The 26,286-nt window shown below is 46.3% G+C and overlaps 2 protein-coding genes across 3 annotated transcripts; one reads left to right on the forward strand and one right to left on the reverse strand.

The window, feature by feature from the left end:
* The first annotated feature begins 2,939 nt into the window (after positions 1-2,939).
* col1a1b (collagen, type I, alpha 1b) lies at positions 2,940-22,128 on the forward strand. Its single transcript, XM_047033018.1, has 51 exons — positions 2,940-3,164; positions 4,585-4,782; positions 5,900-5,916; positions 6,402-6,437; positions 6,984-7,076; positions 7,644-7,709; positions 7,999-8,043; positions 8,210-8,263; positions 8,540-8,593; positions 8,695-8,748; positions 8,973-9,026; positions 9,143-9,196; positions 9,301-9,345; positions 9,507-9,560; positions 9,798-9,842; positions 10,249-10,302; positions 11,300-11,398; positions 11,520-11,564; positions 11,675-11,773; positions 11,875-11,928; positions 12,035-12,142; positions 12,285-12,338; positions 12,527-12,625; positions 12,784-12,837; positions 12,973-13,071; positions 13,330-13,383; positions 13,599-13,652; positions 13,815-13,868; positions 13,989-14,042; positions 14,368-14,412; positions 14,526-14,624; positions 14,824-14,931; positions 15,040-15,147; positions 15,331-15,384; positions 15,663-15,716; positions 15,916-16,023; positions 16,225-16,278; positions 16,379-16,432; positions 16,633-16,794; positions 17,217-17,324; positions 17,603-17,710; positions 17,812-17,865; positions 18,033-18,140; positions 18,472-18,525; positions 18,649-18,756; positions 19,013-19,066; positions 19,413-19,520; positions 19,648-19,927; positions 20,086-20,276; positions 20,467-20,709; positions 20,940-22,128. Exons 1-51 carry the CDS (start codon positions 3,083-3,085, stop codon positions 21,084-21,086), a joined length of 4,341 nt encoding a protein of 1,446 aa, XP_046888974.1. The 5' UTR covers positions 2,940-3,082; the 3' UTR covers positions 21,087-22,128.
* sgca (sarcoglycan, alpha) lies at positions 21,652-26,255 on the reverse strand. Of its 2 annotated transcripts, none has more exons than XM_047033084.1 (11): positions 26,167-26,255; positions 25,752-25,880; positions 25,464-25,612; positions 25,240-25,309; positions 24,880-25,078; positions 24,619-24,784; positions 24,303-24,511; positions 24,164-24,190; positions 23,786-23,965; positions 23,413-23,439; positions 21,652-23,320 (listed from the first exon to the last, which is right to left on the reverse strand). In XM_047033084.1, exons 1-11 carry the CDS (start codon positions 26,201-26,203, stop codon positions 23,314-23,316), a joined length of 1,200 nt encoding a protein of 399 aa, XP_046889040.1. In that variant the 5' UTR covers positions 26,204-26,255; the 3' UTR covers positions 21,652-23,313. The 2 variants fall into 2 exon arrangements, with proteins under 2 accessions (XP_046889040.1, XP_046889039.1); XM_047033083.1 differs by having other exon boundaries at positions 25,464-25,615.
* Positions 26,256-26,286: the final 31 nt, after the last annotated feature.

Consider the following 26,286-nt stretch of genomic DNA (forward strand, 5'->3'; position numbering starts at 1 on the left):
CATGAACTTATTTGAGATACCTGTGAGAAAAGGGTTGTCCTTGGCTGCATGAACGGACATAAACGCAGCTGAAACTAAATTCTTCCTCCTTTCTCCAGAGTGCTTCCACCCAAACCACCAGACTGAACTCTCAGGGAATAGCCCCGTAAATACAGATTACAGTGACTGCAGACCAACAAAAACACCAGAAAATGACCATTTCTATTTAAACTCCATCCGTCTAGCTTCTAACTAATTTCAGTCATGGAAACGTAGTAGGAATGTTCCAGAACCATATGGAAGACAAGTGAACCATGATGCAAACGTAATGATTTTAATTTCCCAGAATGCACCACCCCAATGAAAAAAAATGGGTGTACAACGACACCTTGAATGGTGCATATTGAAGAAAATAGATGGTGCTAACAACTGGTGTGAATACAGCTTTGTAACAATAATGCTGTTCAACATAACACGCACACGCACACACACATGCACACGCACTCTATTTTCCCATGTTTGTGTGGAATACCAATCTTTTAAAACAATCATTACATTCATCACTCAGCCATATACATTATTACACGAGAATATGTGCTAAGGATTTCATAAATCAAGCAACACCACCACGCATCACCCTTGGGGTATGAACAATGGATAACATGTATAGGACTCTGTAAAGAGAGGTTGACAGCTGCCTGTCTCTGACAAACAGGTGTCAAAACAGTCCTGTACTTTCATGAAAGTGTAAACAGATGCTTAAAAAATACCTGCAAAGTGCTGCAGAATAGTAACCACTATGTTTTACTGTACTGGGAGGAAAAAACACTTTCCTTTCTGGGGTGGGCCACATCATCAACTTGACAGAATCCCTTGCTGCCTGTACAGATGGAAGACCATTTCAAGACATTGAGGTGACAGTGCCCGTGATGCCCATGCACAAGATGTAGCCAGTGATTATAACGTTGGTAAGTTTTTTTTTTTTTTTGGATGGAGTGCCTGTGAGGTGACAAATTGTTTTGACATATCTATTTTTCATGAATGCAAACAGCTCATCAAACAATGACACAAGTGGCACTGACACCCAAAAGACACACAGACAGAAAGAGATTCACGGAATTATAGATCGATGCTTATTGCCATTGGAGAGACAGATTGGTCACCTAAGGATACTGCAAAGTTAGTAATGTAAGGTAAGACTGAACTTTGTGGTGTTGCAATGGCAACTATGTTTTAGGACTTTCATCCTGCTAGAAGCAGGTTGGCCAGGCCCAATAGCAGTCCCAACCAATGAGAAACCTTTAATGTACTGATGAAACTTTCACCTGCCAACAGAATGAGCCCATTAAATAATAGGTTATAAAATAAGTTGTTTATTATCATATGTTTAGCCTGTCAGCAACCTAATCTCTTGAACATCCCTTAAACTAAAGTCATAAAATCTCTTCTGTTAGAACAACATTCACTCAATAGGAAGGTACTTCCTTGCTTAATATTACGGAGTATAACGTGATGAAGATTATACATGAAATATTAAAAGTTCTTTGCGCTTCTTTCGGTGACTAAACCAAAGACACGTAGTGAGAAGACTGTATGAGAGTAGAAATGGAGGGGGTCAATCTGGGCCATGGTTCTCAAAGATGCAACGTGTCCACAGTGCAACGCGAGTGCTTTGTGTTACTGCCAGGTTTTCTTCTCTTTCTCTTTCTTTCTTTCTCTCTTTCTTTCTTTCTTTCTTTCTTTCTTTCTCTCTCTTTCTGTCTCTCTGGTTATGTCCCTCCCTCTCTTTCTTTCTTTCTTTTTCCCTCTCTCTCTTTCTTTCTAACAAGCCATCCCTGATTTGCAGAGATGATTCTACGTGTACATTGCATATGATTATGTTTGTGACTAAGGTACCAAAAAACAAAGAGAGGAACTCAATGAATGAATCATCGTCGTCGTCGTCATCTGCCGCTTGTCCGGGGATCGGGTCGCGGGGGCAGCGACCTAAGCAGGGAGGCCCAGACTTCCCTCCCCCCGGCCACTTCCGCCAGCTCTTCCTGGGGGACCCCAAGGCGTTCCCAGGCCAGCCGAGAGACATAGTCCCTCCAGCGTGTCCTGGGTCTTCCCCGGGGCCTCTTCCCAGTGGATGGCACTGAATGAATCATTTTGATCAAAATACTTGAAAAAAGAAACATATTTGAATACCCCTTTCGTTATACCATAGGCCCTAATGATAGTGTATAAAAAACATGAAGGAATACAATAGCCTCCATACTCACTGAATGAACATGCAACTTAACACAGGTGCTACGTAATGGTGCTTTGCAATCTGTAACTGGGTTATGTTTGACTAGTTTCGCAAACTGGAAACACAAAATATAGACCATTTCTGAAATACAATGACACACAAAACAGGACATGACATTGCCAATCGACCCCACCACACAATGTATCAGTTTTGAGTGACTTCTCCAGGCCTAAATGTAAGCTGAGTTGAATTGTTGAGTTTCTAGAACATTTCAATCCATTTACATGAATTCTTGGTTCTATGTAAACAACATGTCCAACAAACTGAAAATATGAAACTGTCTAAACACAACTCTGTTACTATTCCAAACCCAGATATGTGCAACTTATTCTGACACGGAAATAGTCATCCAACAATCAAATGAACAGTGGTATACGTGGTAAATCTTTACAAGTTGCTCCAACTTCAATGATAAACCATTCAGCCTTTTTAGTCTTGATGAAAAACGTTGAATTGAGAAAGTAATCACTTCAAATGCATGTCAAGTCATCCGAAAAAAGCTCTATGTTTGTGAAACTATGTTTGCACATCAACATTTTAACAAAAAAGTGAACTTGTTTGACACTTTAAGGCGGCCCCTTCGAAAGTGAAGGAGGGACTCAGAGACTTGTACATGTAGAAGTTGAGCGCACAGGCCCTCCCCAAAACGTTGGCATATAAAAGCTAGACTAACTCATTTGTTTAGGCAGTAGGGAGTTTCTGCTAGGGTCTGGATTGGAGTAACAAAGACCGGGCCCTGACTTGTATGATTGGAGTCTGAGTAAAAAAAGGATTCCCCTTGCCTCAAAGAGTCTACATGTCTAATATTTAGACATGTTCAGCTTTGTGGATATTCGGTTAGCGCTGTTGCTCAGCGCAACAGTGCTTTTGGCAAGAGGTCAAGGCGAGGATGACAGTAAGTATGACTTTCAAACATTGTTCTGAATTCATGGAACAGGAACACTCTGAGAACTGGATATTGCTCGAGGATGCTTTGCACTTCGTATATTGTGTTCTGGGGATTATCAGATCGCTGCTTTGTGCGACACCTGACTCCAAATAGTAGGCAAACTTGACAAAGCATATGCTTTGCAATCGGAAACTATGATACTTATAACATTAGAAATGCCTATAATTATTGTGGATTGATCTGCAAACATGATCGAACATGTTTCTGGAAGCCATTTAGACGCTCAGCCAGTGCGTCCCTTGTTAACGCGCATTTGTATTCCCTCGGGCAAGGGAAATTGTGGCATCTGTAAACTTGGATGCACGAGGAGATAACATGATTGCACAATTATTGAGTAGAGAATAATGATACAAACCACAAGAAACAAAATATGTTTTTGAACTTGTATTGACAATCTTTTAAAGTAAAGACAACAAAAATGCATGGATCCTTATGAGTTCAAAATTGCCTTGAGTGCGGTCTACCATAATTCAGAATGACGTAGTCCGAGAATAAATTATTGCCAAATCTTGAACAGGCACAGTACGATCTATAATGATGAATAAGCACTTATTTTATTGTTCATCGGATTAGTATCTTTTCACTACATTGGCTTTAACTATATCAGAATAGAATAAACTGTTTTTCTTACGAAACGGTTTTACTCCGACGTCGACTGGTGAAAGTCTAGACATCAATTAATCACAGCGCATACACCATGAGGATCTGAAAACTTTGACGAGTTTTGAGCGCCTCCCTGTGGCCTTTTAGTGTAAAAGCAATGCCCTACCCAGCTCCACCCTATTATTTGTATTTTTTTGTAAAGCATCTTATAAGCATACATGTTCATGCAATAATGAACTACAGGTTCGCAAATTTAAGAAATATTTAGCACTGTCAAATATACACGTGTTTTTTTTCAGGCTTCAGGCCAGGCCTCAAACATTTTACCACGCTAGGCCTGGGCCTACATATCTCCATATTTATTTTACATTTAATCATTTATTCATTTAGCAGACGCTGTTATACATACATATTTATTTATTTCTCTCTCTATAAACTCTAATAGTTAACAACTCTTGCTGAACCCTTTAAAAAAACATGCGTAAAGGCCTATTTTATTTTAGTATATGATCTAGGCTATAAGTGACCACAGTTCTTAGGCTGCCATTAAAGAACCAGTAGTCTATAGGCCTAGACTAAACAATAAACCTTTTAAAAAAAATCTATAGGCCTCCTGGCATTCAGGCTTGACCTGGCCTTTAGGCCCGTTTATTTTGTATAGCAGCATAATGGGCCTTTTGGAGCTAACAATGTAATCCTTATGTTTAAATGATAAAACATTTTTACTGTTTGTTTTCACTAACAACAATGTCCTTCTTCACAGGCGGATACGGCAGTTGCACATTGGAGGGCCAGTTGTACAACGATAAGGATGTATGGAAACCTGAGCCATGTCAAATCTGCGTGTGCGACAGCGGAACTGTTATGTGCGACGAAGTGATTTGCGAGGACACAACTGACTGCGCCAATCCAGAAATTCCCGATGGGGAATGCTGCCCTATTTGCCCCGACGACTCAAACGGTAGCGTTGCTTGATGTCCTCCTAAATGTGTTTTGGTACCATGCTGGTGCCCTCTAGTGGCACCAGTGAGGGTCAGAGTGTAATCAGACAGGAGGGGTCAACACCAGTAGAGAGGAGTTCGATCCAGACCTACAGGTCAAGGACACACCATTTGAGGAAAAAATCGCCTTGGATTCACTTTTGCAATTCATTTTTTGTCCCTTGATTGGATTTAACCTTTATATTGATTAAGTGCGAATATATTCAGATTAACGAAAGACTACAATACCCCATGACACATTTACCTTAGGCCTGCCAACCGTAGGACAACTTTCAAAACTCTTACCTACCATGGGACTACCTACTATAAGCCAATCAACCATATCTAGCACTGGACTACCTTCCATTCCTAACCCTAAATACCATATGACTACCCATCATAACAATAACTACCTCAGGCCTACCTGCCAAAGGACTCCTTAATACTGACATAAATACCATTAGACTGCCTAACATAGCACTGCCTACCATAGCACTGCCTACCTACCATAGCACTGCCTACCATAGCACTGCCTACCTACCATAGCACTGCCTACCATAGCACTGCCTACCTACCATAGGACTGCCTACATACCATAGCACTGCCTACCTACCATAGCACTGCCTACCTACCATAGCACTGCCTACCATAGCACTGCCTACCTACCATAGGACTGCCTACATACCATAGCACTACCTCGCATAAGTCTAACCACCATTGAACTGCCCATTATAGGCCTGCTTAACATAGGACAACTTACCTCACAACTGCCTACCATGGAACAATATATCATATGACTGCATACAGGACTAGCTACAATTCCCTATAAGGCTTTGCTACAGTAGTAAAATTTGTCTCTGGGACTGGGTAACGGCAGGGTTCTCGATAGCAAGGTGTTGCAGGTTCAAATCCCCCATGTAAGGTTCACCTCTTTAGATAAAACGTTGTGCTAAATGAACGTTACATCATAATTGTTATTTTGATTATTATCATGCAGAAATATTTCTTGGTTAGCCAGAGGTAAACTGCATTACCTTCCATTATGTATGTGTTTTAAAGCTAAATTAATATATTTTTCCTTCTAAATTTGTTTCATAGGTGGCCCGGTGCCAGAGGTAAATATTTTCTTTATACACCTATTTCCAATGTAAATAGGTATTCACAATGTAAACAACAACACTTTTTATTTAATATTTTCTGTTTGTTACAGAAAGTAATTTAGCTTGATACGTTTTCTATTTGATTACACACGAATTATAGCTTAAATTACCTGCATTCGTGTTACATACTGCTTGGGATGTAGTTTTGACCCATATTGTAAGCAGCCCTGCCTTCGTGTCCCAGCTCAGGGCTGGAACCATGTTCTGATGATATTCTCCATGTTCTGATGATATTTTCCATGTCCTGATGATATTCTCCATGTTCTGATGATATTCTCCATGTCCTGATGATATTCTCCATGTCCTGATGATATTCTCCATGTCCTGATGATATTCTCCATGTTCTGATGATATTCTCCATGTCCTGATGATATTCTCCATGTCCTGATGATATTCTCCATGTCCTGATGATATTCTCTCTTCCTCTCCTTTTGTCTCAGGGACCCACAGGAGATGATGGCCCCAAGGGAGACGATGTATGTACCACCTTGATGTGTGCATGGTTGGAATCCTGTCATAGCAGCTCTAAAAGAGGATACAGGCCCAGCCCTATATTATGTCACCTAACTGTCCTAAACCCTATCCCCAACCCCAGACTTACCTCTCAATCACCTTACGGTCCTAACCCTAACCCTAAGCCCAGCTTCATCTCACTCCATCCAATGGTCTCAGCCCAAACCTCAAGGCTTTGCTAGCAGGGATTCACCTCACAATTTAAAATAGTGTATTCATTAATCCATAATTTGAGAGAAATGTATGAATCTGTCCATTTAAGGTCAGAGTCAAGGGCACTGCCAATTTCGACCTAGTGACCTTTGACCTCATTGATCTTCTCAGTTCCCTATTACTTCAAAGCAGGCATGTGATCTCTGCTGATTTACACAGAGTTGTGTGCCTGCCTCTACTATTAACCAATCAGTGCCATCCATACACCTTACTGGTCTATGACAACATGGGATCATTGATGTGTGTAGCACAGCAGTGAGGCTGTAGTTTCATTCCGGTTCTGTGTGTGTGCCCAGGGTCTTCCAGGCCTGCCAGGAAACGATGGCATCCCCGGCCAGCCTGGACTCCCTGGCCCCCCCGGCCCCCCTGGACCCCCTGGCCTTGGCGGAGTATGTGGATTTGGTGATCATTTATTAGTCTACCAGTACTTCACCTTTTCTACCTTATAGGAGAGATGAGTACAACTTTGAACTCGTGAGAGAGTCCCACGTGGCCTATTTAGCACTCGAGTTGGAAACAGTTCCCTTGTTCCTGATTGGTGGAATAGATCCCTGCCTCTTGATTGGTGGGCCAGTCACATGGATCCTGATTGGTGGTCAGGTGTAAAGTGTAGACAATGAGTAAGAGAGTGATTCCGCAGTTACAACTGAAAGCTCATGGACACTCAGGACAGGAGCCAAGCTAGTTTTACTGGACAGTCACTCAGGTTCTTCTGAAGCAGTAGATGAATGGCTTAGCTTTAGTTAGTCCTGCTCACTGGGAATTTAAGAGGTCTGACAGGGCCTGACAGATTACAAACAGAAATGACTGAGAGATTTAAAGAATCAGAGCCATAACATTCAGTCAGGGTCTAATTTCAACGTGCAGACAAAAAAACGTTTCAAACCATAAAGCTCTCGGTTTGTTGTTGTAGCCCTGATCTGAGGCTAACCTTATTCTCTCCTCCTTACCTGCAGAACCACCTTCCTCAGATGAGCTATGGTTCTGATAAGTCAAGTGGACCTGCTGTCCCTGGCCCAATGGTACGTCTTTCCTTCTGTCATTCTCCCCCACCCTGATGTCATCATTGCTTAGCAACTGCAGACCAGCATGTTGTAGAGACAGAAACACAAAACCTTTTGCGTTGAAAATGCACGATGCAAGATCGTCCATAAGAGTAATCAATATCTGTCCATAGAGCCATACATGTATTTTCTAAACCACTGCAATGAGTGAAATTACATGACAGCTTCAAATGACAGCAAGACATAAATAGGACACCTACTGTTGTATCAAGGATGTTCGGTGACAACTTCCTGTGTTTTTCCCAAGGGTCCCATGGGTCCCCGTGGCCCCCCCGGCCCCTCGGGTTCCTCAGTAAGTACTTTTGATCAAACTTGTTTTTATTAGTTCCAATGGTGCTTCATACATCTTTTAAGAAAATTTGATTATTTCTGGATAATCCATGAGTAGTGAAGTGATATGTTTTTGGAGGATTTGAGTGTCCAGACATTGTTGATAAGTGTTTTCTTTCTCTTATTAGGGCCCTCAGGGTTTCACTGGACCCCCAGGTGAACCTGGCGAGCCCGGAGCTTCTGTAAGTATGCCACGATGTCACATCCTGTTTCCTGACACGATGACACACTGTCAAATCCCTCCCTCCCCTCCCTTTTAATGCAAAACAAAAGAACAAAACTCAAGCAACACACACGTGCACAGCACGCACAAATGCACACATTCAAACACGCAAGCACACCCCATAGCGCACACACGCAAACACACACAAGCAGGTGAACACACACACACACAGAGACACAAACACAAACGTACAACATTTCCCTGTGACTCATCGTTCTGTCTTTGTCTTGTACAGGGTCCCATGGGCCCCCGTGGTTCCGGAGGGCCTCCAGGAAAGAACGGAGACGACGTATGTTGCTTCGAATACCAAAACCTACTGTCTGTTCATGGAGCCAGTCTCCTTTTTTCAGCTATTCAACCCTCCCTCCTCTCCTCCGTTCTTCTCTGCAGGGTGAGCCCGGCAAGGCTGGTCGTCCTGGAGAGCGTGGAGCCGCAGGCCCTCAGGTGAGTCTTCCAGCCTTCAGGGGAACGGTTCGCAGCGCCCTCGGTGGACCCCGACTTTGTCTCTTCCTCGCTGCCTTTGGTTCTTCTCGGCCGTAGAGCAAAACAGCTCCAGCCCTGTACGGCCATTAGCGCCGTAGTTCACGTCGTGAGATCCAGCGAATGTTGAAGTGACGATGTACGCGGGCCAAGCGGTCGGTAATGGTGGCTTGTTTTTTGTCTCACAGGGTGCTCGTGGATTCCCCGGAACTCCCGGACTCCCCGGCATCAAGGGACACAGAGTGAGTTTTTCGAAATTCTCTCGAAAAAGTTGTTTTCAATCATTGTCTTCAATAATCTTCATTATGTTGAAGATTATCAACCAAATCTGATTGGGTTTGTCTGATTTCCTCTCCAGGGCTTCAGCGGACTGGATGGTGCTAAGGGAGATTCTGGCCCCGCCGGCCCCAAGGTAACATAAGAGTTCCTGCTGACTGACGAGAATAATGTTCGAATATCATGTTTACCTCATGCGGAGGGATGAACTCTGACCCTCACTCTTCTGCTTGTTCTTAGGGAGAACCTGGTTCCTCTGGTGAGAACGGTACCCCCGGTGTCATGGTGAGCACTCACTATCGCAGTAACAGCAGTCCCCACTTACTCATCCGACTCCACATGTGTACAGTACAACTGACAAATAGGTCGATTTTGGATGTCAACAGTCAAATGTGAACTTCCGTAGACGTCATTCCTTCTTTACTAACTGAACTTGTCTTGTCCAGGGCGCTCGTGGTCTTCCTGGTGAGAGAGGCCGCCCCGGACCCCCTGGCCCATCTGTGAGTGCACTATACACATAGTAGCACTCGTATTGTGTTTAGGTCCATATCTCTCATGCTTGCTGGATAGGAGACCCAAGATAAGCTTCCCCTTGAGGGAAACAAAGTCAAGTGGACTTTCAAGCGAGTCCTTCCTAACACAAAGCCTTTGGATGAACGAATTGGATGTTTCAGCTCATGTTTGATATTGCCGCTCTTAGGCCTGACAGCATTGTTTTCTTCCCCTGTCTCTGATAGGGCGCTCGCGGTAACGATGGCAACGGAGGCGCCGCTGGTCCACCTGTAAGCATCCTTCTCCTTCGTCACACCAACTCTATTGCACTGCCCACCACCCTATGTGGTCGGGAATCAAAGTTGTAGGATTTGATTCACATAGTTGCACATGACTAAGTTGTGGGATTTGATTCACATAGTTGCACATGACTAAGTTGTGGGATTTGATTCACATAGTTGAACATGACTAAGTTGTGGGATTTGATTCACATAGTTGCACATGACCAAGTTGTGGGATTTAATTGTACATACATGACCATTTCCAGAGGTTCTAAGAAATGCACATCCATTGACTGGAATTCAACGTCATGATTTGTTTGCTTAGCTCAACACCCAATAGGAGGACTGTATCATGACCGTACATGTCTTTTTGTGGGATTTCTGAATGAGATGTTGTTTTTCTTTCCTCTGTCAGGGTCCCACTGGCCCTGCTGGTCCTCCTGGATTCCCTGGTGGTGCTGGAGCTAAGGTCAGGCTCCTCTCTGGTCTCCCTTCACTGTCCTCTGGCTCCATCAGCTTAACACACCTCACCAGTCTCTAAGGCTGTAGGGAACCTTCTCACAAGCATAAAACCACTGCCCTCCGGTAGCGGTTCCACAATCTGACACTCAGGTCATGCTGACGAAACAGAAGCCCAAGAATGCTTTTGTCACAATGTAGCCACTTGTGAGGCAAACTTTGCCAGATGTATTGGTCAAAGTTGATGAATCTACTCGAGACAAACAATTTCCCAACATCCCTCCATCCCTCCATCACTTCATCCCTCTACTATTCTTCCCCCCTCCTTCACCTGGACAACCCACGGCTCTGCCAGCAGCAGGTAGAGGCAGTGGCCACCAGGTGGCGCATTCCCTAGCCTGTGCCAGCCCCTCCTGGGTACAGCCGTAGGGCTGTCAGTTACAGGGGGACTGAAGGGGACGCTGTTAGGTCAGACTGTGGAACCAGTAAAAGCCACCATATTAATGGAGGCACCTCCAGTGTCAGGTTTAGCCTGGATATCTCTGCACTACCTGGCATAGGATTCAAGAAGTTTATGTTGTAAGATATTCAATTAACATTATTCAGCATTGAGTTTATTTATAATATATACATAAACCATTTATTTAAAAAGGTTTTAAGTGAAAGGGTTTGTGAAAATAGAGCTTTTACATCTATTACAGGAATGTAGCTATGTTGGTATACTGTACTCCCAAAACCATGAGTCTGCTACCCACTGGGAACAGTGTGTTCTTAGTTTGCAGACGCACCAAAAGCTGCACCATTATTTCCTTTTGGCATGGCATGTCCATCCACAACATATTAAATCCCACCCTTGCTGACACACACACACACACACTCACACACACACACATACACACACACACATACATATACACATACACACACACATACAAACACACAGGACACATGATGAGATGTGTGTGTGATCTTTAGTGCTGTTCCCACCCCCCTACCCCCACCCACAGGGAGAGACTGGCCCCCAGGGAGGTCGTGGCTCAGAAGGCCCCCAGGGATCCCGTGGAGAGCCTGGTAACCCCGGACCCGCTGGTTCTGCTGGCCCTGCTGTGAGTCACTCTGGCCAGGATCTCGGCTGCCCCAACCATGTTGCTTTGTGACCTTTGAACCCATGGCTAGTGTAAGGGTCAAATCTTTTTGGGGGGATTGATTTTTCATCTCATCCAACAGGGCAGCCCCGGATCCGATGGTTCCGCTGGTGCTAAAGGGTCTCCTGTAAGTATCAGCACGCTGGGCATCTGTCAAACATCGACAGATCAGATCGGTGGACGTGAGTGACACCTTATGCGGCCATCCCCTCATGTGTTCTTTGTGATCCGACACAGGGTGCTGTTGGTATTGCTGGAGCCCCAGGCTTCCCTGGTGGCCGTGGGCCAGCTGGAGCTGTTGGTGGTGCTGGTGCCCCAGGTCCTAAGGGGAACAACGTGAGTAGCGCTGCCAGACACCACAGCTCAAAGCTTCTCCCTCTCTGATGAGGCAGTGGTGAGCGTGGCCTCATCGCCTTTCTCTGGTCTGTTCCCAACAGGGTGAGACAGGAACTCCTGGAGCCAAGGGAGAGCCTGGTGCCAAGGGAGAGAATGTAAGTTTTTGCGATGACCATGCAACAATGATCCCGCTGCGACATGGCTAAACGTGTCCAGACTGTGAAACTAACGGATGTCCACTCTTTGTGTCCTATCATCCAGGGCCCCGCTGGAGTGCAGGGAGCCTCTGGCCCCTCTGGAGAGGAGGGAAAGAGAGGAGCCCGTGGTGAGCCCGGTGGTGCTGGGGCCCGTGGACCCCCTGGAGAGCGTGTAAGTCCCCTTTCCCTTCCCTCTCCATCCCCCCTCCCTTTCTGACCCCTCTAGGTCGAATTCCCAGGGGACCCAGTCTATACCTCTGGCTGGGGCTCTCCCGAATGCCATGGTAACGCTCCGCGCCTGCTTTCTTTTTCAGGGTGCCCCCGGCAACCGTGGTTTCCCTGGTGCTGATGGAGGTGTTGGTGGTGTCGTAAGTCAAAGTTCACTCAATCTTCATCCATCCAGGTAGCGTTAGGGGCATACATGGAGTCTCATTAGATTGAAGGGCAATCCGAGATCACACCAAACTCTTTAGCACGCAGGCATGGACCTTCCCTCCGTTGGAATGCCACGGCAGCCATTTTGGAGAATCATCCACTCTCTCCTTTCCTGTGATAGGGCGGTGCTGGTGAGCGTGGTGCCCCTGGTCCAATGGGAGCTCAGGGAGCCAGCGGTGAGGGTGGACGCCCTGGCGAGCCTGGGATGCCCGGATCCAAGGTGAGATTGATGTTTGAAGACAAACGTGTTTGGGGATTGCAGTTCTTCATTTGATTTCTAATGTACTTTTGGTCGGATGCAAGTCATGTAGACATGTCGGAGATAAACAGCACCTGCATGTTTCTGACCTTTCATGTGTTCTTTTCGCCCAACATTAGGGTATGACTGGTAGCCCAGGAAGCCCTGGACCCGATGGCAAAGCTGGCCCTGCAGTGAGTTCTCTTGTTTATAAACTCGGAATAAACATTTCATGGATGCATTGCGTCCCACCTTAAACGAGGACCGTGTTTCACTGCTTGAGGAGAGCATTTTTTCTCATGCCTTCTGTCGTTCTTGTTGGGGTGTAGGGTGCCCCAGGACAAGATGGCCGTGCCGGACCCGCCGGCCCTGCTGGATCCAGAGGTCAGCCTGGAGTCATGGGATTCCCCGGACCCAAGGGAACTGCTGTGAGTAATTCCAACCAACCCAACGCTCACCCCTACCTCAAACAATAGGAGGAATATATCCTCTCATACACAATTTCAGCTCTAAAACAGCTAAACAAAATCCAGTGGTTTACTACCCCTGTGAACACAATATTTTGACTCTCAATGAAGACCGCTACATGATGAAGTTGATGTGGTAGTCAAGCTTGTTTGGCCTACTATCTCAAACTACCCTGGATGTTTGGTTGTAATGCCTGCTCCGGCCTATCTTCTCCCCAGGGTGAGGGTGGCAAGCCTGGAGAGAGAGGTGCTGCTGGACCTACTGGTGCTCTTGTAAGTCATTGGGTTTATAGTTACACCGTGCTGATTAGTGTTGACATTCATGGTGTTGACATAAAGCCTCGAGAGAGGTTTCAAGCTAACAGAAGCATTTGTGCTTGTAACCTGTAGTGTGCTGTTTAGGACAGCTACACATGTTCTTGTACAGCCATAGAGTGTGTGTGTACTTGGCTGGATGGATCTTGACTGGGATCTGTTTCCATTTCTAGGGTGCCCCAGGCAAAGATGGAGATGCTGGTGCACCTGGTGCTCCAGGCCCTGCTGTGAGTGCTCATACCCAACCAAGAAACGGACCAAAAACTCCTCTCTTTAAACCTGTGTAGTCACTGACATAGAGTAGTTGTACATTTTGCTAGTAGGACAAATATTCATGGTTGGATTCAAGTGTTCCTGTGTCTGAATATGCCTTGTGATCCTGTTGCTAGGGTGGTGCTGGAGAGAGAGGAGAGCAAGGCCCAGTTGGTTCCAACGGCTTCCAGGTATCAATTAAGCCCTGACATCACCTACAATCCCCAGTCCGTCCTCATAGTCATGTCAACTCTCAGTTTCATGATTTGATTCGAAATCCTAATCCCACTTTTTTCTTTTCTTCCTAACAGGGTCTGCCTGGACCCCAAGGTGCTACTGGAGAGACTGGCAAGCCTGGTGAGCAGGTAAGGATTCAGCCAACTACCCTCCTTTACCGCCCTGATATCACCACACACAGCAGGCCACACCCCCGATTTAGTCCATGTTTACATCGATTCTGAGATGAAAACTCACCAAATCGTGATTTATAATATGATATATTGATATTGGGGATGAGACGTCATGACTTTAGTCGTCATAGGCACAAAGGATTTGAGTAGCTATTTGCTCAAAGCTTCCTCAAACCCACTTCAAAGCATCTGACCAAGGCCTCATGAAGGCTTCCTAATCAAGCGAGCCTTCTCACGGTCACTCAGTGATTCAGTGCGTCTGCTCTCCTCTCATTGACAGGGTGTGCCCGGTGAGGTCGGTGGCTCCGGACCATCTGGATCCAGAGTAAGTACACCTCTGATTATCTCTATAGAGATGCCCCGAGTGACCTCTGAAGTAGCAGCGGTCAGATTCCAGTGGTCAGTGCTGACCTTGGTGCTGTCCTCTCTAACCCTCAGGGTGACAGAGGTTTCCCCGGCGAGCGCGGCGCCAACGGGCCTGGTGGCCCAACCGGACCCCGTGGATCCCCTGGCTCCGCTGGCAACGATGGTGCTAAGGTACAAGACAACCCGCCCCAACACACACACACATCCAAGCTCTCATGCATGTTCTGTCAGGTCTGTGTCAACCTACAGAGGCCAGTTTGGACTAGTCATATCTGAGCATTTCGCAATTTGACAACGTTTGCGTGTGATTGGCTTGTTTTTTGAACGCGTGTAAAGGGGATCATTCTCTCTCTGTCCTGTGCTTGTCCAGGGAGAGGCTGGTGCTGCAGGTGCCGCCGGTGGAGTCGGACCCCCAGGTCTCCAGGGCATGCCCGGTGAGCGTGGTGCCGGCGGTCTGCCTGGTCTGAGAGGCGACAGAGTGAGTACCGGAAAGAAGCCAGATGGAAGGAATGCGGTCATCAATGGTTCTTGAGCTGTAAGGCTTCCACTTTGGTACGCGGACTGATGGGTCCCTCTCTCTTGCCAGGGTGATGGTGGTGTCAAAGGTGCCGATGGTGCCGCTGGCAAGGATGGCATGCGTGGAATGACCGGACCTATTGGACCTCCTGGACCCTCTGGTGCTCCTGGTGAGAAGGTGAGAATCGAAACGCCACCAAAACGCCACCGCTCTGCATGTTCCACAACAACAATGTAGAAACGCCTAACTACTTTACGAGACGATCGTCTGCTTATTCATGTGTCCATGAACATGATAAGAAACGTGTTTGCTAATGGCCGCTCTCCTCCTCCACTTCCTCCTCCTCTTCTCTCTGTGTAGGGAGAGGGTGGCCCTCTTGGCCCAGCCGGATCAACTGGTTCCCGTGGTTCCCCTGTAAGTACCCTTACACACACTACATAGTACATAGTACAGACACTACAAATATTAGTACATAGTAGTACACACATTACACACGTATCAAATAGTACAGACACACATAGTACAGGTCACCATAACATCCCCATGGTCCCGCACCTTGTTAGACTCCTATTCTCGACACCTCTGAGTACATCGATGAATGTTAACATCCCAGTCAGTCTGAGACAGTCCAGAGACCCGTGCTGTTTGCCATGCCCACCAGCTGAGCGGCGGTTTCTTCCTGTGTTCTGCAGGGTGAGCGCGGAGAGAGCGGTCCTCCAGGACCCGCCGGCTTCGCTGGACCCCCTGTGAGTATAACCCCCCGCTGGTCTCACCTCACCTCACACACCTCCGAATCCCAGCCGGGCACAGCTCAGTGTGGAACACCACTCTGAAACAACTCGCCCTCATCCTTTTTGGGGGGGGGGGATATCGTTCGGATGGAACTTTGACAGTATGGTAGTGTTTGGTATAGTCCTGAGCAGGCTGTTCTCTGGTACTCACTAGGGTATGGATGGCCAGCCCGGTGCCAAGGGAGAGGGCGGTGACTCTGGACCCAAGGGTGATGCTGGAGCCCCTGGACCCTCTGGGCCCGCCGGTGCTTCTGGACCCCAGGTACGTCTCCACCCTGCACCCTCCCTCCACCCTGCACCCTCCCTCCACCCTGCACCCTCCCTCCACCCAGCAGCCCATACCCTCACAGGGCTATAGTTCCCAAGGGAACCACAAGAGATATTTCTGACTCGAGGGGGGCTAAAAGAGGAATGGACCCCAAACAAACAATTGTGCGTTCCACTCACTGGTGTGTTTCCTCAGGGCTCCGCTGGAGCAACCGGACCTAAGGGCGCTCGTGGTGGTGCCGGTCCCCCTGTAAGTAACTTCTCCTTCAGGTCCAGACCTCAATAAAGTACACTAAACAGGACTCGGTTTATAGTTGTGAATTAACATGTTTTTTTGGGTCTGTCTGTAGGGTGCTACTGGTTTCCCCGGACCCGCTGGTAGAGTTGGACCCCCCGGCCCTGCTGTACGTTCACACAGAACCTCCCACACACTGAGTTTCACACGACACTTCATTCAAATCCTTTATATATTTATTCAAAACAGAGTCGATTTTAAACCTATGATTGCATCCATAGCATTGGAAATATGTTTACAACGTTGGTAAATGAGCTCGTCATTTACATGAGAACCAAACCTGTTTCCATCCTCTCTTGACTTTTCCAGGGAGGTGCTGGAGCCCCTGGTGCCACTGGGCCTGCTGGGAAAGAGGGACAGAAGGGTGGTCGCGGTGAGACTGGTGTTGCTGGTCGCCCTGGAGAGATTGGCGCCGCCGGCCCCCCTGGACCATCTGGAGAGAAGGGATCCGTTGGTTCTGATGGCTCCCCTGTAAGTCAAACTGTGAAATATGCATAAACGCAATGACTGACTATTATTTTATTGATCATTTACTATTATGTTAGAGTTCAAATCGCCCATTTGAAGCATCCATTCAGTCGTTTATGTTTGGAAAAGTCATTGAAAATCTGAGTCAGCTTCATATACCAAGTGTGTGTTCACACGCAGGGAATTTGGCTCACACATTACTCACATTACTCTCAACGTACGAGAAATAAACAGAAGTTAGCACAACTTAAAACCAATGGCAAGTAAATTGAGAAAACTAAACTAGCATAGATCCTATAGATAATAAAATAAATCATATAAAAAAGTGATTCTTATGCAGAATGCAAACCGTGAATTTGAATCTTGTTCTTAGTCTGTGGTGTTCCTGAGCAGTGGCTAACCTCAGCCTGTGTGTCTTCCCTCAGGGTCCAGCTGGTATCTCTGGACCCAGCGGTATCGCTGGACAGCGTGGTATTGTTGGTCTGCCAGGACAGCGTGGAGAGCGTGGCTTCAGTGGTCTTCCCGGACCTGGAGTGAGTTCCCCCTAAATCCCAGAATGAGAACTTTGTGTCTGTCATCGAGAACGAGTATATTTTCAGTTCTCCTTCAAGATTTAAAAATGACCAAAAAAGTCAAAGATCGACCGTCACCTCCGATTTATCCTTATATTTTCAAAAGAGATTCCTCTTGTTTACCTCATATTTCACCCCATCAGCAACTTCAATGTACCTTTTACAGGATACAGGTATACGTCCCACCTGTATATCTAAAGGTCTGACTAAACCCTAATCCCAATCCTAATCCTACACAGGGTGAGCCTGGCAAACAGGGATCTTCTGGAGCTCTGGGTGAGCGAGGCCCTCCAGGCCCCATGGGCCCCCCTGGACTCTCTGGACCACCTGGCGAAGCTGGACGCGAGGTAAAAGACCTGGGCTACTTGAACCTAGGAATAGCATGTCCAGACCCACGGGCCCTCTGTTCTGTGATTCCGAGTTAACCAGCCTCTGGTTCCATCCACAGGGATCAACAGGTCACGATGGTGCCACCGGTCGGGATGGCCCTGCTGGACCCAAGGTACGCCCACAGCCTCCCCCTAAATATATCCACCTGAACTTGACTGTTACTGCTGGATCAAAGTTCTTTTGGATTGAAAAGATATTTCAACAGTTGTATACTTGCCCAGTTCTTCTCTACTGGGTCGAACTTAGCGCCATGGCTGTGTGTGTGTGTGTTCATGGTAGGGAGACCGTGGAGAGTCCGGTAATGCTGGTATGCCCGGGGCCCCTGGTGCTCCTGGAGCCCCTGGAGGCGTCGGACCCTCTGGCAAGACTGGTGATCGTGGAGAGGGCGTAAGGACCTTCTGATTTTATCTTCATCCGTTTCACATCCATGTCTTCTATCTGTGTCAGTTAGCCCGTGGAAATAAGTACATATAGAAAGTGTCATTGACCAGGACTGTACTATTTGCAATTGTAGAACAGGCAGTAAACTAATTTATTGTCATTTTTCCCCTCTCTCTCTCTCTCTCTCTCTCTCTCTCTCTCTCTCTCTCTCTCTCTCTCTCTCTCTCTCTCTCTCTCTCTCTCTCTCTCTCTCTCTCTCTCTCTTTCTTTCTCTCTCTTTTTCTTTGTCCCTCTCTCTCTCTAATGCTCTCTCTCTCTCTTTAATTCTCTCTCTCAGGGTCCTGCTGGTCCTGCTGGACCCGCTGGCCCCGCTGGTGCTCGTGGTGGTAATGTACGTTCAAAGTTTCTTCAGCCATAAACAGAAAATACAAACACACAAACATTAAATTGTACTGGACATTTGTCATGTTGTCTCCTGTTTGCCCTGACCTCTCTTTGACCTCCCCAATCGCAGGGCCCAGCTGGTGGTCGTGGTGACAAGGGAGAGGCTGGAGAGGCTGGCGAGAGAGGCCACAAGGGACATAGAGGATTCACCGGCATGCAGGGTCTGCCCGGAACTGCTGTGAGTACGACAACAGGCACACGTTATAAGCACAGCGTCCGACAGCAGGATTGGCAAACTGTCAAACGGCACAACCACAAACACGCATTATGACGCAACCCATTCATCATCCATAAGAATGAACATTCCCTCAAAAACACTGTTGCCGTCTTGAGAGTTGATGACTTGCTTCCGGCTTCTACTGTTGATCATCCTGATGCTGTTTTGAGAACTGTCAAGTGATTCGTCTATTTTCTCCCCCTGTATCTGTGTGTAGGGTTCCGCTGGAGAACAAGGACCTGCTGGTGCCAATGGACCTGCAGGACCCAGAGTATGTCTCAGTTATGCTGCAGTCTGACTCACACACTAGACTCACACAGAACAAGAATAATAATTTGAGGGCTCTACTCTTCTACCAATACATCACTCTGTATATATCTGGGCATATGAATTGTGTAATCATCAAGCCATGTTATATTCCAGTTTATAGTGTCATGGTGTGACACAAGCACTCCATTTAAGCAGCTACAGTGTACATGTTGCAGCATACTCACACTCCACTTGTCCAGCTCTGACATTGGGGAGAATATAGGATTGTTGTTTCTTGAGCATGTCTGAGCAAGGCGATGTCGTTGCGGAGAAGCTGTTTCTGAAGATGGGCTCCTTGTGTTCCATAGGGACCTTCTGGCAGCTCTGGCTCCCCTGGTAAAGATGGCATGAACGGTCTGCCTGGACCTATTGGGCCCCCTGGACCCCGCGGTCGCAATGGAGAGATGGGACCTGCTGTAAGTCCTGACTGGAAACTCTGATCTATACACACACACGTACTTCAACCGTTCACTGAAGTGTAGTTGAACTCAGCATGGAGTTGGTCAAACAAACCTTTGTTCTTGAATTTCTTTCTCAACCCAGGGTAGCCCTGGTGCTGCCGGCCCCCCCGGACCCCCTGGACCCCCCGGAAGCGGATTCGACATGTTTGTCAGCCAGCCTCTGCAGGAGAAGGCCCCAGATCCCTACCGTAGCTACCGCTCTGACGACCCCAACATGATGCGTGACCGTGACATGGAGGTGGACACCACCCTGAAGACCCTGAGCCAGAAGATTGAGAACCTCCGCAGCCCCGAGGGAACCCAGAAGAACCCCGCCCGCATGTGCCGTGACATCAGGATGTGCCACCCCGAGTGGAAGAGCGGTGAGCTGACACCAGTAGCCAGCAGAGCTTGAGAGCCAACCCTACCTCCTAGCAAAGCAGAGCCACGGCAAAGCAGAGTACAGGCCCCCTTGTTAGCGAGCGATTGTGGGACGTCTCCATGGCTCTGATCATGATCTTGTGTGTCCCTCCCCACACAGGCCAGTACTGGGTCGACCCCAACCAGGGATCTCCTCTTGATGCCGTCAAGGTCCACTGCAACATGGAGACTGGGGAGACCTGCGTCTACCCAGCCCAGTCCAGCGTCCCCATGAAGAACTGGTACACCAGCAAGAACATCAGGGAGAAGAAGCACGTGTGGTTCAGCGAGTCTATGACTGGTGGATTCCAGGTGAGGAGCTACGGCTGAACCCAACGACACTGACAATGGGCAGGCAGAACAACGTTGTCCCTGTGACTCTAGCAAACTTCAAATCGTTAGCTTGTCTTTATCGACAGCCCTAAAACCCCTATGCTCCTCTCTCTCTCTTTCTCTCCCCTCCATCGACTCTATTTTGGTCTCTCTTTCTCCCTCCACGCAGTTCCAGTACGGCACAGATGGCGCCGACGCCGATGACGTCAACATCCAGATGGCCTTCATGCGTCTCATGTCCAACGAGGCCTCTCAGAACGTCACCTACCACTGCAAGAACAGCATCGCTTACATGGACCAGGCCAGCGGCAACCTGAAGAAGGCTGTGCTGCTGCAGGGCTCCAACGACATCGAGATCAGAGCCGAGGGCAACAGCCGCTTCACCTACAGCGTCACCGAGGACGGCTGCACGGTGAGAGCGCCTCTCTCTCACACACCAGTCTCACATACAACTCTTCCCCCAGTCTTTACACACCTTCACATAACCTCTTGGACCTTTGATACATTTACGCCCTTTGCAGCCTCGATTCTAGTCATTTCCATGTTTGAGATGAGGAAATAAGTCTATTTCTTGTTTGTTCTCTTTTTTTTGCTGCTTGTGACTATTTGGTTTTGACCTCATTTCCTGTTCTCCCTCCACAGTCACACACTGGCACATGGGGCAAGACAGTCATCGATTACAAAACATCTAAAACATCTCGCCTGCCAATCATTGACATCGCTCCTATGGACGTTGGTGCACCTGATCAGGAATTTGGCGTTGAAGTTGGCCCCGTTTGCTTCTTGTAAAAAGAAAGAAAAAATCTGGACATGAATTTTTGTTTTCTAGCAGTCATCTCTAAATCTTTTTTTCTATGCATTGAAAACTCATTCGGCTGCCACTGGTCCACATGCTTAATGCTACTCTTCTGAAGACAGAAACAGTTTTGGGACTGCTCCTTCAACCGAAGCCAACAACATGGACACTTAAAAGAAGCTTTTGTTTCCACTGGCAACAAGAAAATAATATATACTTACAAAGTGTAAAATCCCCCTGGAGTTTGAGAAGGAAAAAAACACAATGAAACACAGGTGACTTTGCTGTTTTACCACTGCGGAAGGACATTGAAAGCAACAAATGTCATGTACCATTTTCTGGTGATAAATAAATCGTAAAAAACGACGGTAAAGTGTGTTCTTGTTCTAAATTCGTGAAAGATGCTCACCTTCATTTTGATACCTAAATGGCTACCTCAAATAATTACCCCAAAATGTTGCCAAAAACACAAGGGTATATTTTACACTACAAACCTCTCAATGAAAAGAAAACAACTGTCAAAGGTGCTATTGTCAACTGGTCCAGTTTTTGGGGGTGTTTTTTTTTAGGTTTTCCTTGTCGGTTTATTGCCACTAATGCCGGCAGGATCTTTGGTGCTAGTTGATTTATTGTCTTGTTGTCAATGCAGTGCAATAGTTTTCTTCTTTAAGTGTTGAGTTCCTATGAAAGATGAATACTGTAGATATAATGCATGCAAATCATGTCTGATGTAGATTAAGCAAGTGGATTTGTTTCTGGTATGGTTTCATTTCACTGTTGACTCGTCTGTTTATTCCTGTGGATAACCTCTCTTCACTAAACAGCACCCACCTCCCACTTATGGTTTTAGTTTTTTTTGTTGAAATGCTTTTAAGAGAAGGGTTTCTAGAAAAAGAAAAGAGTAAAAAACTGAAATTGACACACTTTCATGGTTTAAACAAGAGAATCTGTACTTATTTTGTACATGTATAATAAATCAAGATGTTTTTAATTATTTTGGATGCTGAAATAAAGCATGTGAAGTGGTCTACTCAATGTTTGAAACGGTCACTTCCCTTGACCTCCCACATGATGGCCTAATCATCCAAAGTTACTGGATGCCAGACTTTTTGCATGGCCCAAATTATTAAACCGGTTTTTATATATATATCTGTCAATCTGACAGCTGATACAATAAAGGCCCATAATAAAGCAAATTGACTCCTTTTTGAGCCGACAAGATGATCATGGGCTTCATACTTACTCTACAGTAGAGACTCTCTTATTTAACTTTTTAAGTCTACGTGTACCAAAACATATTTGACATGCGCAAGTTTACATTATGAAAAACAACAGTATTTTCCCCAAATCTTTTTCATCAACGTTTACATTTGATATTGAGTTTCCATCGTTATTTGTACCATATTTGGAGTAACAAAGGAAACACTGACGCCCCCTGGTGGATGAACTAGACACTGCGAGACCCACATCCTCCAGTAACCACTTCACCTCAGGCTGTCTTCCAGTCTTAGAGGTTATGTGGCACAGGCATGCGGAGAGAAAACCCACACTACTGTGGAAGCTAAAGGATGTTTAAGGGCATTTTGTGTGTGTAACCTGCACACCATGCCCATCCACAATGCAAGGTACAGCATAATTGTCCTTACAGATTTGTTGTCAAGTTCTCAGAGTTTTGTACAGAGGATTAGAGTTGTGCACAAAGCCAACATGGTTATTTCAGCTAGTTTATATTCTTGTGAGTGGGTGTATAATTACATACATTTAAAAATGTAAAATGGTTTTGTTGGCAACATGTCACAGTTGTATAACATATTCATAACACCAGGATAGTGTTAAATTTGTTTAAAATGTGTTGGTGAAACAATAACTGGGCGAGTTGAAATGATCGGAGTATGGCCAAATAAAGCCTTTTTGGATGGAAGGCTGACTGTCTTAGATTGTTGCTATGGACAAGAAGTATTTCTGTAAAATTGCAAAATAATCGAATGGAAAAACAACAACTATTTATTGGAGTGCAGTGTGCATTCGAAGCCATAGACAGAGACAAAATATTCACAACAAGAGGTTACAAATGATAAATATTCTGTAATAAATTATTCCAAATAGAATCACTCTGAAATATTTAGCCTCACAGGTATTATGTGAAAAGACCACAGCAAACTCAGCAAACTCAAGTCCCATTGTATTATTGTGACTTCATTTCCTTATTGTGCCATTGTGTCATTTCCTGTGAAATGGAAATATTTTAAATCATTTTATATCCATTTATTCCACCTACAAATCAATGTAAATGAAGCAGTGATATTCCCACAATTTTACCTGGGCAGTGAGTCAATGTTGGGTTCACTGTGGAAAAAAATGAAGAATGGAATGTTATAGTTCAATAAGCACTTTGTTCATAATTCTATACATTGCAACATTTACTCCTTTCCGTTAATTTCCTTTTATGCACTCATATCATTATACCCATGTATTTGTTAATTTATGAGAATATTATATTCCACACCGTTTTGTTACCCTTAATAATTTCTTACAACCTGCTCCACTAGATGGCAACATAACCAAATATCTAAACGTGTCCATCGGCCACAGAGGAGGACTGCCCATTTTCATGACAGCAACAAAAATGTTCTTGTTCAGTGTTTCAGCATGCATTGAATCTGAGAGCTCTGCCATAGTGTACCGTACTCACTGCTGGGCCATGATGAGAGGAATGCTGGGGCTGTCGGACTGGAGAGGAGGGGGGCGTTCCCCAGTGCGGAAGTTGAACATGGGCAGGGAGGACAGGGGAGGGGGGACGCCACGAGCCCCAGCCATGCTCCTCAGCTCGCTGCTGTTGCCGTGGATGGTGTGGTGGTGGTACAGCTGTATCCTGCAGCAGGCGACAGGGGGAGGGAGTTTGTTAGCAGCTCTGTGGGGTCCGTATTACATGACAGAGACTGTGCAACAACCTCACTGGCGCCGTTACATTGACGACGTATGCTACTGTGCACGGCAAACACATGCGTGAAAGATAAACATGTAAAGCCATTTTGTGGAAGAGGTTTACAGTTTGGGTTGTGTTACTCACTCTGGTGTCCTTGCGTCCCTTTTCTCCCTGAAAAGAATCAAGACCCAGTTGTCAAGACACATTTTTCAGTTCATTTGAGTTCCTATTGGCTCATCATCTGTCATTAAAGGTGCACCACGCAAATCTCCACAGAACGTACACGCCCTCACGCCTGCAGCACATGATGTAGGCCAGGAGAAGACACAGCAGTATGGCCAAGACCAGAGGCACCAACACCGTCACTATGTAGTCCAGGAAGTAGTCCCTGGTAGGGGGAGAGTCCAGGGGGTCGTACTGGCCCCCAGCCTCCAGAACCCCGGAGCCCATGGAGGGGGCCGGAGGTGCAGCCACGGGCCTGGACAAATCAATCTGGACACAGGGAGGGGGGGCAGGCATGGGGGAGGAGGATAGGGGTTAGGATATGGTCAAAGTGGTTTGACAATGTGACCATTCAGGAGTGAAAATGTTGGACTCACCAGGATTGACTTGCACCAGGTGATACAGTTGCTGGGGATGGTACAGATGGCACAGTCTCCGGTCTCTCTCCGGCCTCCTGCCTCACACTGCCTCTGGTGGTCCGGGCTCTGGAGCTTCAGCAGGCACTTGGAGTAGTACTGGTCTGACCCCATCTTCACATACACACTGGGACAAAGACGACACCATTTACACAATATACCATGAAAATATAGGTTTTCTTTGTCTTTAGTTTCATGTTGTGTTTGTGCGTGGCACCGCACCCCTCATAGTGTCCAGCCAAGGGCAGAGGGACTCTGCCGCCACGGTCCAGAGCAGAGGTGATGTTGACAAACTCCAGCCTGTCGGTCTCCCACATCCTCATGACATCCTGCTTGATCGCAGCCTGAACTGTAGAGGGCAGCACCTTCTCAATCTCCCTCAGTTTGATGAAGAATTCAGCTTGGAAAGGCATCTTGTTCGCTGAAGGGCCATAAGAGATATGGATCAACTGTGAATTATAAACAACTCCAAACGGTGGCACTCTTACGAAAAACAGAAACATTTATTTATGAAGCCCATTTTATCCACTGCGATTTCATAGAAATGATTTATACCACAAGAAAACACAAAAGAAAACGTACCCCGAGGGCCAATGTTTATGATCAGCCTTTCTCTGAACGTGTCATAGCTGCGTTTGTTGATGACTGTAACCTGTGAGACGAAAGGAGAGGAACGGCACCTCAGTTTCCATTACAACAGCCTCACAAGCTTGGCATTTACACGACAATGCGTCAGATCAGCTCGTCTTCACTTTAACCACAACAAACCAAAACAAGGAGGTCCGTGGGACCGACGAGGAGCCTACCTCGATGATGCTCTTGCCCGCGCTCATAGGTGTACCGTACAAGAAACCATTGTCATAGGGGTGCCTCTGGGTAAAACGCAGCCACTCAGGCAGGTCAGGGAAGGACTGTTTGTTGCATTTAAACACCATAGGATCATTGTAGACTCTGCCTGCTTTACCAAACACAGAAGGAGGATGGAAAGGCATCAGAGTAGAAACCAGTTGGGAAATAACATCAAGGTGACATTGAAATGTGATTATGTTGTAACAAAAATAATTGAGTGTACAGTTTTGAGTTCAAAGTCTTACCATAGTGTTTCAGGAAAGGTTCAAATTCATTCTGGAAAGTCTCTCTCTGCAGCTCGAACACAAATAGCTGTCCCACGGGGGCAGAAACCTTTATGTCTGCGTTGGCCACCAAGAAGCTTGCCAAACATACTACGGAAGAGGAACACAAACTTTCTAACACTTGCATTATCTTGGGGTTACCTCATGAACAAGAACACATCTGTTTACCTCAAATACATTGTTTTAAACATAATGGGTCAAGAAGTAAAAGTTATGGCCGCAAAATTGGTGTATTACAACATTCTAAACTGTTGGTGGAAAAGCTTGGTATAAAGCACATTCTGTTTGTAAGATTTAATATTTACTATAGCAATATCTGTAAAAAAAAAACGTATCATATTTAAACTGTCAAATTATGCAGTAGAAAGAGACTTGCCTGTCAAGCAGAACCCCCAGTTCCTTTTGTCTGCCATCTTGTTATGAGCTCTGATTGACAGGACCAAGCGGTGAAGAGGGCTGGGGTACTTCAGAGCTATTTTTGCCCCCCCTTGCTTCC

This window comes from Hypomesus transpacificus, chromosome 13, assembly GCF_021917145.1.
Source record: "Hypomesus transpacificus isolate Combined female chromosome 13, fHypTra1, whole genome shotgun sequence".
In the NCBI taxonomy this organism is placed as follows: Eukaryota; Metazoa; Chordata; class Actinopteri; order Osmeriformes; family Osmeridae; genus Hypomesus; species Hypomesus transpacificus.

Excerpts from the sequence above, each read along its gene's own strand:
- col1a1b (XM_047033018.1), top strand. The coding sequence starts at position 3,083 with ATGTTCAGCTTTGTGGATATTCGGTTAGCGCTGTTGCTCAGCGCAACA. Across the intron at positions 11,929-12,034 it reads CTGGTGCCAAGGGAGAGAAT|GGCCCCGCTGGAGTGCAGGG; the intron begins GTAAGTTTTTGC and ends CCTATCATCCAG. Across the intron at positions 19,521-19,647 it reads ATGGAGAGATGGGACCTGCT|GGTAGCCCTGGTGCTGCCGG; the intron begins GTAAGTCCTGAC and ends TTCTCAACCCAG.
- sgca (XM_047033083.1), bottom strand. The coding sequence starts at position 26,203 with ATGGCAGACAAAAGGAACTGGGGGTTCTGCTTGACAG. Across the intron at positions 25,881-26,166 it reads CTGGGGGTTCTGCTTGACAG|TATGTTTGGCAAGCTTCTTG; the intron begins GCAAGTCTCTTT and ends CCTCTTCCGTAG. Across the intron at positions 24,785-24,879 it reads TTGGCTGGACACTATGAGGG|TGTGTATGTGAAGATGGGGT; the intron begins GTGCGGTGCCAC and ends TCTTTGTCCCAG.